The sequence below is a fragment of the Oncorhynchus kisutch genome, linkage group LG19, assembly GCF_002021735.2.
Source record: "Oncorhynchus kisutch isolate 150728-3 linkage group LG19, Okis_V2, whole genome shotgun sequence".
Taxonomy (NCBI): Eukaryota; Metazoa; Chordata; class Actinopteri; order Salmoniformes; family Salmonidae; genus Oncorhynchus; species Oncorhynchus kisutch.
This window is the reverse complement of record NC_034192.2, coordinates 36902025-36914209: the sequence shown is the minus strand read 5'-3', so window position 1 is coordinate 36914209 and position 12185 is coordinate 36902025. Positions and strand designations below refer to the sequence as shown.

The window sequence follows — 12185 nt, the reverse complement described above, 5'->3', positions numbered from 1 at the left end:
ACTTGAGATGTTTCTACAACTTGATTCGAGTCCACCTGTGGTAAATTAAATTAAATTAAATTGATTGGACATGATTTGGAAAGGCACACAGCTGTCTATATAAGGTCCCACAGTTGACAGTGCATGTCAGAACAAAAACCAAGCCATGAGGTCGAAGGAATTGTACGTAGAGCTCAGAGACAGAAGTGTGTCGAGGCACAGACTTGGAGAAAGGTACCAAAACAATGTCCCCAAGAACACAGTGGCCTCCATCATTCTTAAATGGAAGAAGTTTGGAACCATCAAGACTCTTCCGAAAGCTGGCCGCCTAGCCAAACTGAGCAATCGGGCGAGAAGGGCCTAGGTCAGGGTGACCAAGAACCTGATGGTCACTCTGACAGCTCCAGAGTTCCTCTGTGGAGATGGGAGAACCTTTCAGAAGGACAACCATCTCTGCAGCACTCCACCAGTCAGGCCTTTATGGTAGAGTGGCCAGACGGAAGACACTCCTCAGTAAAAGGCACATGATAGCCGCTTGGAGTTTGCCAAAAGGTACCTAAAGGACTCTCAGAGCATGAGGAACAAGATTCTCTAGTCTGATGAAACCAAGAATGAACTCTTTTGCCTGAATGCCAAGCGTCACATCTGGAGAAAATCTGGCACCATCCTTACGGTGAAGCTTGATGGTGACAGCATCATGCTGTGGGGATGTTTTTCAGTGGCAGGGACTGAGAGACTAGTCAGGATCGAGGGAAAGATGAATGGAGCAAAGTACAGAGAGATCCTTGATGAAAACCTGCTCCTAGACCTGAAAATTGCTGTGCAGAGACACTTCCCATCCAACCTGACAGAGCTTGAGAGGATCTGCAGAGAATAATGGGAGAAATACAGGGGTGTCAACCGTGTATCCATATCCAAGAAGACTTGAGGCTGTAATCGCTGTCGAAGGTGCTTCAACAAAGTACTGAGTAAAGGGTCTGAATATTTATGTAAATATTTCGTTTTAATTTTTTTTATAAATTAGCTAATATTTCTCAAAAAACAAATGTTGCTTTGTCATTATAGGGTATAGTGTGTAGATTGATGGGGGGGGGGGACGACGACGATTTAATCCATTTCAAAATGAGGCTGTGGAAAAAGTCAAGGGCTATGAGTACCTTTCCGAATTCACTGTACATATCTTTAATGTCAGTCTCAATGCCCTGATGTCATGTTTGAGCAGGATGGTGTTGGAACAGGCTAACAATGAGGATGATACTGGCAACATTATTAGTGGGTCGTGACAAGCCAGGATTCCTGTGAGGAGAGGAAGAAGAGCAGAGCAGAAGGCGGGATTGATAAATGGATGGATGGCGTGAGATGAGTAACCTTTAGTGGGTAAAGTTCTGAGAGAGAGAAGTTTAAAGGCTTCCGCTGCTGTGATGAGACACTCATGATAGTGCTCACAAGTTCAGCCCATCACATCACTTTCATGGAGTGGAGGCCTGGGAGGAGTGTGTGTGTGTGTGTCTCTCATCTCACTCTCTCGTCTCTTTCTCTCATCATTCATCTGTCTCTCTCGTCTCTCTCTCATTTCTCTCTCTCTCTCTTCTCATCTCTCTCTCGTCTCTCTCTCTCTCACTCTCTCGTCTCTTTCTCTCATCTCTCTCGTCTCATCTCTCTCTCGTCTCTCTCTCTGTCTCTGCTTCATCTCATTTTCGTGTGTGTGTGTACCCGTACACGTGCAGTTTCTACGTATAGTCCTGCAAAAATAGTAATACATTTGTTAATTATATAAATGTGTGTGTGGGTGTGCTTGTGTGTTAGCGCTATTGAACAGAGCACCATAAACTGTGTGTATGTGTGTGTCTCAGTTGAGTTAGTGTAACAGAGCGCAGCTTTTACTGAGAAATGCCCCATTAGTTGTGTTTATTATGTATCAATCCCGCTCTATCTCTCTGTGTGTGTGTGTGTGTGTGTGTGTGTGTGTGTGTGTGTGTGTGTGTGTGTGTGTGTGTGTGTGTGTGTGTGTGTGTGTGTGTGTGTGTGTGTGTGTGTGTGTGTGTGTGTGTGTGTGTGTGTGTGTGTGTGTGTGTGTGTATGTGTGAAGATGCTGACAGGCTCAGATGGACATGGGCTGTGTAGAATTACAAGTGAAGGGCAGTGATAGTCAGCACTATGTAGGAGCATCTCTGCACTTCCCACCTCCACTCTGCTGGATTACACCCTCTGACATGGCTCCTATCTGGTTTCTTCATTAAACTCTTCCTCCTAATTAGAATCCCACTCCTGTCTCGACCTCCTCTTTCTCATACTTATCGTCTTCATTTTTGTTCTAGTTCAGTGTTTTCCTCCTCTTCCTCCTGCTCTTTCTCTTCACCATGCTCTTCCTCTGTCTTCTCCATTTCCTCCTCTTCTTCAGTACTCCTTCTTAGTGATTAAGAATGGCAGCCGGGATCCCGGGATGTGGCGCTAATGCAATTCCACAAAATACACAACATGCGCAGCAGCAGATTAACGGAAAATAAAATAGCCCATTATCCAAACATGTTGTCGCATGGAAGCCTTTACCTAAAATAACCTGTGCCTCTTTGAGCTGTCACTGTGACTCTTCAGATCGGATAGGCCTATGAACTGCTCACTACATCCTAAATCCTGGGCTATTTTCCTATCCAGTCCCAATCCCACTGAAACCCTAAATCCTGACTCCTGTCTCACATGAAAATCCCCAACTGTATTCTGTAATCCATCGGTTGAATCGCCCTATGCATGTCAAAATACCGCTGTTACATTTCCCGTGCTTCTCTGCGCTGTCTCGTACTTGTGCCCACATGAGAGCTCCGGTAGAGAATGTGTGATCAGCAAGCAGTATGAGGAGACTGCGTTTGCGTAGACTGCGTTCACGTTAGGCGCTGCATATGTCGGCTCAATTGCAAATGACTTTTACATTTCTCAGTGGTGGAAAAAGGGCCTAATTGTCATACTTGAGTAAAAGTAAAGATACCTTAATAGAAAATGACTCAAGTAAAAGTGAAAGTCTAAAAGTATTTGGTTTTAAATATACTTAAGTATCAAAAGTAAATGTAATTGCTAAAATATACTTAAAAGTAAAATATAAATAGTAAAGTAAAGTACAGGTACCCCAAAAAACTACTTACGTAGTACTTTCAAGTATTTTTCCTAAAGTACTTCACACCACTAAGATTTCCATCGCGGAATCTGTAATGCTTCAGTTTTACATAGAGCCCATAGTCCCCCTTTAAGATACCTTGATATTTAAACTACACAGAGTGCTCTGTGTGCCCTGATTGTGCTCTGTGTGCCCTGATCGTGCTCTGTGTGCCCTGAGTGTGCTCTGTGTACCCTCAGCGTGCTCTGTGTGCCCTGAGCGTGCTCTGTGTGCCCTCAGCATGCTCTGTGTGCCCTCAGCGTGCTCTGTGTGCCCTCAGCGTGCTCTGTGTGCCCTGAGTGTGCTCTGTGTGCCCTGAGCGCACTCTGTATGCCCTGAGCGCGCTCTGTGTGCCCTGAGCGTGCTCTGTGTGCCCTGAGCGTGCTCTGTGTGCCCTGAGTGTGCTCTGTGTTCCCTGAGTGTGCTCTGTGTGCCCTGAGCGCACTCTGTATGCCCTCAGCGTGCACTGTGTGCCCTCAGCGTGCTCTGTGTGCCCTCAGCGTGCTCTGTGTGCCCTGAGCGTGCTCTGTGTGCCCTCAGCCTGCTCTGTGTTGAGATAGCCTATTGCTGAAATGTGCTGAATGAATTGAGGAACGTACGGCCTGTTTCGCAATTCATAACAATGTCATTGGCGATAGTTACTTTATCATTACTAAATATCAGTTTAATTTGCTCTGAAATCTTTACATAGTGGTGCAGCCAAGCCGGCAATGTGGTGCAGCGCCCCTCTTATTTGGGAAGAACCCTGGCAGTGAACATATCTTTTTTTTTTAAATGCTTTGAATGACGACTTCTGATTTTTGCGGTATTTCCTGGGATTCCCGTGATAAATATGAATTATTCCCAGTATTGAAACTTGGTAGATTTTCTGGAAAATATGAATCCCTACTCCTTCCCATCCTCCTCCTCATAAGCCGACCAGGGATAATCTGTACCCCTGATCGCACAGTGGGTCATGTGCCCTTTGCCCTGCTAGCCTCCTGCTAGCGTTTGTTCATGTCTGAAGCATTTAGCTGTTGTTTGCTAACAGAGAGAGGGAAGGGGTGTGTCTGGTCTGTGAGACATTTACATAGCTGAGATATTTGGGAAAGTGCCGTGTTGAGTTAATACTCGAGTGGAGTGGAGCTCCCTTCCCTCCCTCCCTTCTTCCCTTCCTTCCCTCAGTCCCTCCCCTGAGAGAACACATCCATGATGTGCTCTCAAAGAGTCAGCTCTTAAGCTTGGCGGTGTTTGCCTCCACCCTCAATGGTGTTTGCCTCCACCCTCGATGGTGCTTGCCCCCACCCTCGGCGGTGTTTTACCAAAGTGTTATATTATCGGGCTGCTTGATTTTCCACATATATACAAAGACACATTCAACTGAAACCACACTACAACTACAAAGACAAGATTCTCTGGCTGTGTACTAAATGTCAACCTATTCCCTCTTTAGTTTGCTGCCTTTGCCCAGTGCCATTTGGGATGCACAGTCTCTCCCTTCTGTTGGTCAGTGTCTGTGTGATGTATGATGTCACGGTGTTAATGTTTGATCTGGTTGTGGTTTGTGTTTTGTAGCTCAGTACTTTGCCAGCACCATGATGATAGTGGGTCTGTCTGTAGTGGTGACTGTTCTGGTCCTGCAGTTTCATCACCACGACCCTCAGGGCGGAAAAATGCCCAGATGGGTGAGTCCCACTCCCAATCTTCATCATATCCCTCATCATTCTCGTTGATGTATCATCGTCGTCTTTGTCCACATCGTCATCTTCGTCCTCATCGTTGTTGTCATCATCGAAATCATCATTGTTGTTATCATCGTCGTATTCGTTAACATCACCGTCGTCATCATCGTCGTCTTCACCCTCATTACTGTCGTCTTCGTAATCATCGTTGTTGTCATCATTGTCGTCTTCATCCACATCATTGTTGTCATCATTGTTGTCATCATCGTCGTCTTCATCCTCATCATTGTTGTCGTCATCATCGTCGTCTTCATCCTCATCGCCGTTGTCATCATCGTCGTCTTCGTCCTCATTATTGTCGTCTTCGTAATCATCATTGTTGTCATCATCGTCGTCTTCATCCTCATCATTGTTGTCATCGTCGTCTTCATCCACATCGTTGTCGTCATCATTGTTGTCATCATCGTTGTCGTCGTTGCCGCTGTCGTCTGCATCATTGTCATTCTCATCACTCATCAACCATCACACATTGTGTGTATATGTGTGTTGCAGTCTCAACCCCCCCCCCCTCTCTCTCTCTCTCTCCAGGTCAGGGTAGTGCTTTTGAACTGGTGTGCTTGGTTCCTGCGTATGAAACAGCCAGGCGAGGAGCGTAAACCGGCAGGCTACAAGTACCGCCACACTCCACAGCACCACTCCAGCGCCAGCTCCATCGAGATGGGACCCATGGGCACCATTACGGGCCTCACCACGCCCCTCTCCCAGGCCCCCTGCGCCACATGCCCCACCGGCACCTCCAACGGCAGCATGAGCCTCTACTTCAGCTACCATGCCATGGAGAGCCCCCGTTGCCCCCCCTCCAGTGATTCAGGCGTGGCGTTGGGGGGGCGGGCCCAAGGGACCCCCTGCGAGGAGGCTGAGCCCCCAGGGGGAGGTGCTGGAGGAGGAGGAAGGGGGTTGATCTTTACTCCTCCTCCGGAGGTCCTTCAGATCCTGGAGGAGGTGTCGTATATTGCCCAGCGCTTCAGGGACCAGGATGAGGAAGTGGCGATCTGCAGCGAGTGGAAGTTTGCTGCTGCCGTGGTGGACAGACTGTGTCTGGTGGCCTTCACTCTCTTCTCCATCGTTGGCACCTTCACCATTCTCATGTCTGCTCCCAACTTCTTAGAGGCCGTCACCAAGGACTATTTAAAGAAATAGTGTCAATATGTTCAACCATATATGCCATCTTCCCGGACACAGATTAAGCCTAGGCCCGGACTAAGAACCACTTAGCATGCTTTTTAGTACACGACTAGACTTTCTCTGTGTATGGGAAACCAACCTTATGTTCTATCCAGATTACTCTGGAGTATATTTGAGAAAAATGGATTTAATGTAAATAGATGTATACTGTACATGTATCAATGCAAGGGTTGTCCATAGTCCCTTTCCTCTCCTTAGATCCAGCTTAACTGAGGTTGTTCCTGTGTGTTGCTTTGCCATCCAGATATATCATTACAATATCAACTCGCCGTTTGAACTTTGGATTCCTGGACCTCCAATCCACGACCTTTAGAACTTTGAACTGTCTTGGACGTTCTGGACTGTTGTCAGCATTATGTAGTGTGGTTAAGGTAACTGTCTATTTACAGAGATGTTTCACTGTGACTTTATGAGCTTCTTATTGTTTTTTTTTGACTGTTTTACTTTCACTATATTGTAAGTTTGTATGTACACACTGTTACTTTTTGCTTGTCGAAGCTAAATAGCATCGAACTCTGTCATGGGTGTAGAAGTGAAATGTTCTCTTGGTCCCAGTTGACATTGTTGCCACGGTAGTAACTGATTGACGTTGACTGTGCCACTGTGAAAACCTGGAGTGATTCATAGACAGAATAGTGGCATCATCATGTAAGACTCACCTGCACATTAGAGGAGGAATCAGCCTGCAACAACCTGAAACAACAAGAGCTATTGAAACGAGTAACTGGACAAGTGGATACTGGAGAACTGCACTGGCTGCTAGCCTGAAACAACTCCTGCTGAGACTGGGCCTGTGCTAATATGCACACGTAATCCCACCAAATATTAGAGAACTACTATAGATCCGTTATTGATCCATTATCCATCTAGTACTATCAGTAGGTGTAATCGGTTTATATGACATAAATGTATCTGTGCTGCATATAAGGGAATGGATATGGGGGTGGTACATTAACATGGAGGAGCTATGTGTCTGTCTGTGGTGATGATATCTAACCTAAATGTAAAGGTTACATGGAGAACACAACAACCCCAGGGAGGTTATTATGACTAAAGATCAAGATATTCTTCTATTGATATTGATTGAAACATAATGTGGTTTACAAATGAGACATAAAGACCATGGGATATGGAATCCCTCAGGCCAGACAGTCAATACTGTAAGTAACTGAACTAAACTGCCTGTCATGTTAGAGAGTTAGTCCGTGCATCTATGTTTTTCTTTGAATGATCATTATTACTGTATACTGAACATACCCCCCCCTCCCACCCACCCCACAGTCAGAGTCCTCCTCTGTTGTAGCTGTTGTTGTCACACTGCTGTCCTCTTCTTCCTGTGATTTTTTTTGCTCTTACCTAATAAATATCCCATATAGCCTAAGATAAGATCATCCTGGACAATTCATATGGACATGAATGGGACATGGAGGGGCTGACTGGGTGTATATGGGCTGACTGGGTGTATATGGGCTGACTGGGTGTATATGGGCTGACTGGGTGTATATGGGCTGACTGGGTGTATATGGGCTGACTGGGTGTATATGGGCTGACTGGGTGTATATGGGTTGACTGGGTGTATATGGGCTGACTGGGTGTATATGGGCTGACTGGGTGTATATGGGCTGACTGGGTGTATATGGGCTGACTGGTTGTATATGGGTTGACTGGGTGTATATGGGCTGACTGGGTGTTTTTATATGGGCTAACTGGATATATATGGGTTGACTGCGTGGATATGGGCTGAGTGGGTGTTTTTATATGGGTTGACTGGGTGTATATGGGCTGACTGGGTGTTTTTATATGGGTTGACTGGGTGTATATGGGCTGACTGGGTGTATATGGGCTGACTGGGTGTATATGGGCTGACTGGGTGTATATGGGCTGACTGGGTGTATATGGGCTGACTGGGTGTATATGGGCTGACTGGTTGTATATGGGCTGACTGGGTGTTTTTATATGGGCTAACTGGATATATATGGGTTGACTGCGTGGATATGGGCTGACTGGGTGTTTTTATATGGGTTGACTGGGTGTATATGGGCTGACTGGGTGTATATGGGCTGACTGGATGTATATGGGCTGACTGGGTGTATATGGGCTGACTGGGTGTATATGGGCTGACTGGGTGTTTTTATATGGGTTGACTGGGTGTATATGGGTTGACTGGGTGTATATGGGTTGACTGGATGTATATGGGCTGACTGGAGGTATATGGGCTGACTGGGTGTATATGGGTTGATTGGGTGTATATGGGCTGACTGGGTGTTTTTATATGGGTTGACTGGGTGTATATGGGCTGACTGGGTGTATATGGGCTGACTGGGTGTATATGGGCTGACTGGGTGTATATGGGTTGACTGGGTGTATATGGGCTGAGTGGGTGGATATGGGCTGACTGGGTGTATATGGGCTGACTGGGTGTATATGGGCTGACTGGGTGTATATGGGCTGACTGGGTGTATATGGGCTGACTGGGTGTATATGGGCTGACTGGGTGTATATGGGTTGACTGGGTGTATATGGGCTGACTGGGTGTTTTTATATTGGTTGACTGGGTGTGTATGGGCTGAGTGCGTGGATATGGGCTGACTGGGTGTATATGGGTTGACTGGGTGTATTTGGGCTGACTGGGTGTATATGGGCTGACTGGGTGTATATGGGCTGACTGGGTATATATGGGTTGACTGGGTGAATATGGGCTGACTGGGTGTTTTTATATGGGCTGACTGGGTATATATGGGCTGACTGGGTGTATATGGGCTGACTGGGTGTATATGGGCTGAGTGGGTGGATATGGGCTGACTGGGTGTATATGGGCTGACTGGGTGTATATGGGCTGACTGGGTGTATATGGGCTGACTGGGTGTATATGGGTTGACTGGGTGTATATGGGCTGACTGGGTGTTTTTATATGGGTTGACTGGGTGTTTTTATATGGGTTGACTGGGTGTATATGGGCTGACTGGGTGTTTTTATATGGTTTGACTGGGTATATATGGGCTGACTGGGTGTTTTTATATGGGCTGACTGGGTGTATAAGGGCTGACTGGGTGTATATGGGTTGATTGGGTGTATAAGGGCTGACTGGGTATATATGGGCTGACTGGGTGTTTTTATATGGGTTGACTGGGTGTTTTTATATGGTTTGACTGGGTATATATGGGCTGACTGGGTGTTTTTATATGGTTTGACTGGGTATATATGGGCTGACTGGGTGTTTTTATATGGGCTGACTGGGTGTATAAGGGCTGACTGGGTGTATATGGGTTGACTGGGGGTATAAGGGCTGACTGGGTATATATGGGCTGACTGGGTGTTTTTATATGGGTTGACTGGGTGTATAAGGGCTGACTGGGTGTATATGGGCTGACTGGGTGTTTTTATATGGTTTGACTGGGTATATATGGGTTGACTGGGTGTATATGGGCTGACTGGGTGTTTTTATATGGGTTGACTGGGTGTATAAGGGCTGACTGGGTGTATATGGGTTGACTGGGTGTATATGGGCTGACTGGGTGTATATGGGCTGACTGGGTGTTTTTATATGGGCTGACTGGGTGTATATGGGCTGACTGGGTGTTTTTATATGGTTTGACTGGGTATATATGGGTTGACTGGATGTTTTTATATGGTTTGACTGGGTATATATGGGCTGACTGGGTGTTTTTATATGGGTTGACTGGGTATATATGGGTTGACTGGATGTTTTTATATGGTTTGACTGGGTATATATGGGCTGACTGGGTATATATGGGCTGACTGGGTGTTTTTATATGGGTTGACTGGGTATATATGGGTTGACTGGGTGTATATGGGCTGACTGGGTGTTTTTATATGGGTTGACTGGGTGTATATGGGTTGACTGGGTGTATTTGGGCTGACTGGGTGTATATGGGCTGACTGGGTGTATATGGGCTGACTGGGTATATATGGGTTGACTGGGTGAATATGGGCTGACTGGGTGTTTTTATATGGGCTGACTGGGTGTATATGGGCTGACTGGGTGTATATGGGCTGACTGGGTGTATATGGGCTGAGTGGGTGGATATGGGCTGACTGGGTGTATATGGGCTGACTGGGTGTATATGGGCTGACTGGAGGTATATGGGCTGACTGGGTGTATATGGGTTGACTGGGTGTATATGGGCTGACTGGGTGTTTTTATATGGGTTGACTGGGTGTTTTTATATGGGTTGACTGGGTGTATATGGGCTGACTGGGTGTTTTTATATGGTTTGACTGGGTATATATGGGCTGACTGGGTGTTTTTATATGGGCTGACTGGGTGTATAAGGGCTGACTGGGTGTATATGGGTTGATTGGGTGTATAAGGGCTGACTGGGTGTATAAGGGCTGACTGGGTGTATATGGGTTGATTGGGTGTATAAGGGCTGACTGGGTATATATGGGTTGACTGGGTGTTTTTATATGGTTTGACTGGGTGTTTTTATATGGTTTGACTGGGTATATATGGGCTGACTGGGTGTTTTTATATGGGCTGACTGGGTGTTTTTATATGGTTTGACTGGGTATATATGGGCTGACTGGGTGTTTTTATATGGGCTGACTGGGTGTATAAGGGCTGACTGGGTGTATATGGGTTGACTGGGGGTATAAGGGCTGACTGGGTATATATGGGCTGACTGGGTGTTTTTATATGGGTTGACTGGGTGTATAAGGGCTGACTGGGTGTATATGGGCTGACTGGGTGTTTTTATATGGTTTGACTGGGTATATATGGGCTGACTGGGTGTTTTTATATGGGTTGACTGGGTGTATAAGGGCTGACTGGGTGTATATGGGCTGACTGGGTGTTTTTATATGGTTTGACTGGGTATATATGGGCTGACTGGGTGTTTTTATATGGGTTGACTGGGTGTATAAGGGCTGACTGGGTGTATATGGGCTGACTGGGTGTTTTTATATGGTTTGACTGGGTATATATGGGTTGACTGGGTGTATATGGGCTGACTGGGTGTTTTTATATGGGTTGACATGGGTTGCCTGGGTGTATATGGGCTGACTGGGTGTATATGGGCTGACTGGGTGTTTTTATATGGGCTGACTGGGTGTATATGGGCTGACTGGGTGTTTTTATATGGTTTGACTGGGTATATATGGGTTGACTGGATGTTTTTATATGGTTTGACTGGGTATATATGGGCTGACTGGGTGTTTTTATATGGGTTGACTGGGTATATATGGGTTGACTGGATGTTTTTATATGGTTTGACTGGGTATATATGGGCTGACTGGGTATATATGGGCTGACTGGGTGTTTTTATATGCGTTGACTGGGTATATATGGGTTGACTGGGTGTATATGGGCTGACTGGATGTTTTTATATGGGTTGACTGGGTATATATGGGTTGACTGGGTGTATATGGGCTGACTGGATGTTTTTATATGGGTTGACTGGGTGTATATGGGCTGACTGGATGTTTTTATATGGGTTGACTGGGTGTATATGGGCTGACTTGGTGTTTTTATATTTGTTGACTGGGTGTATATATAGGCTGACTGGGTGTATATGGGCTGAGTGGGTGGATATGGGCTGACTGCGTGTTTTATATGGGTTGACTGGGTGTATATGGGCTGACTGGGTGTATATGGGGGTGAGTTAAATTACTGTTTTGGGGTCCAGAGAATTGGGATGAAATAAGTATTTTGTCAGTGATCTTGGTATTTCACAGGTTTGTTCATTGATATTTTATCATTCAACCCCCATTTAAGGCTTATAGCCAGGAAAGAGATAAAGAGATCATTGAGATAAAGAGATAATTGCTGTTCCGTTAATATTTATAAAAGTGGAACATAGGCCGAATCCTATTTGATAACTCTTAGTGAGGGGAAATATTAGCCACAAGGTGTTTGTGTTAATTTTAGAAGGAACACTCAGGGCAGAGTTCCTGTCTGTTTTTAGAATTTGTTTTTAGCACTCTGAATTTCTCATCATGAGGTCACTGCAGAGGATTGGAAAGTGCTGACTGCCAATATTAAGAGGGGATGTGGAGGTTGGTAACGGGAGGGGTTTAGCTGACATCTGACCTGGCTGCACCCCAACCCCGTAAGCAGAAGGGACCCAAAGGTTACTTCTTAGACCACTGAAATATGATATGTCCAAGGGCTCTCTCTACATTGTCCTCTGGCT

General features: G+C 45.9%; 1 protein-coding gene across 1 annotated transcript in view; it reads left to right on the top strand.

The window, feature by feature from the left end:
* Window positions 1–7414, top strand: part of LOC109910153 (neuronal acetylcholine receptor subunit alpha-7-like) — a 72528-nt gene extending 65114 nt beyond the window's left edge. Inside the window, exons 8-9 of the mRNA XM_031798429.1 lie at window positions 4682–4791; window positions 5377–7414. Of these exons, the coding sequence (XP_031654289.1) occupies window positions 4682–4791; window positions 5377–5988 (722 nt within the window). The 3' untranslated portion in view covers window positions 5989–7414. The remainder of the gene's footprint in view (window positions 1–4681; window positions 4792–5376) is intronic.
* Window positions 7415–12185: the final 4771 nt, after the last annotated feature.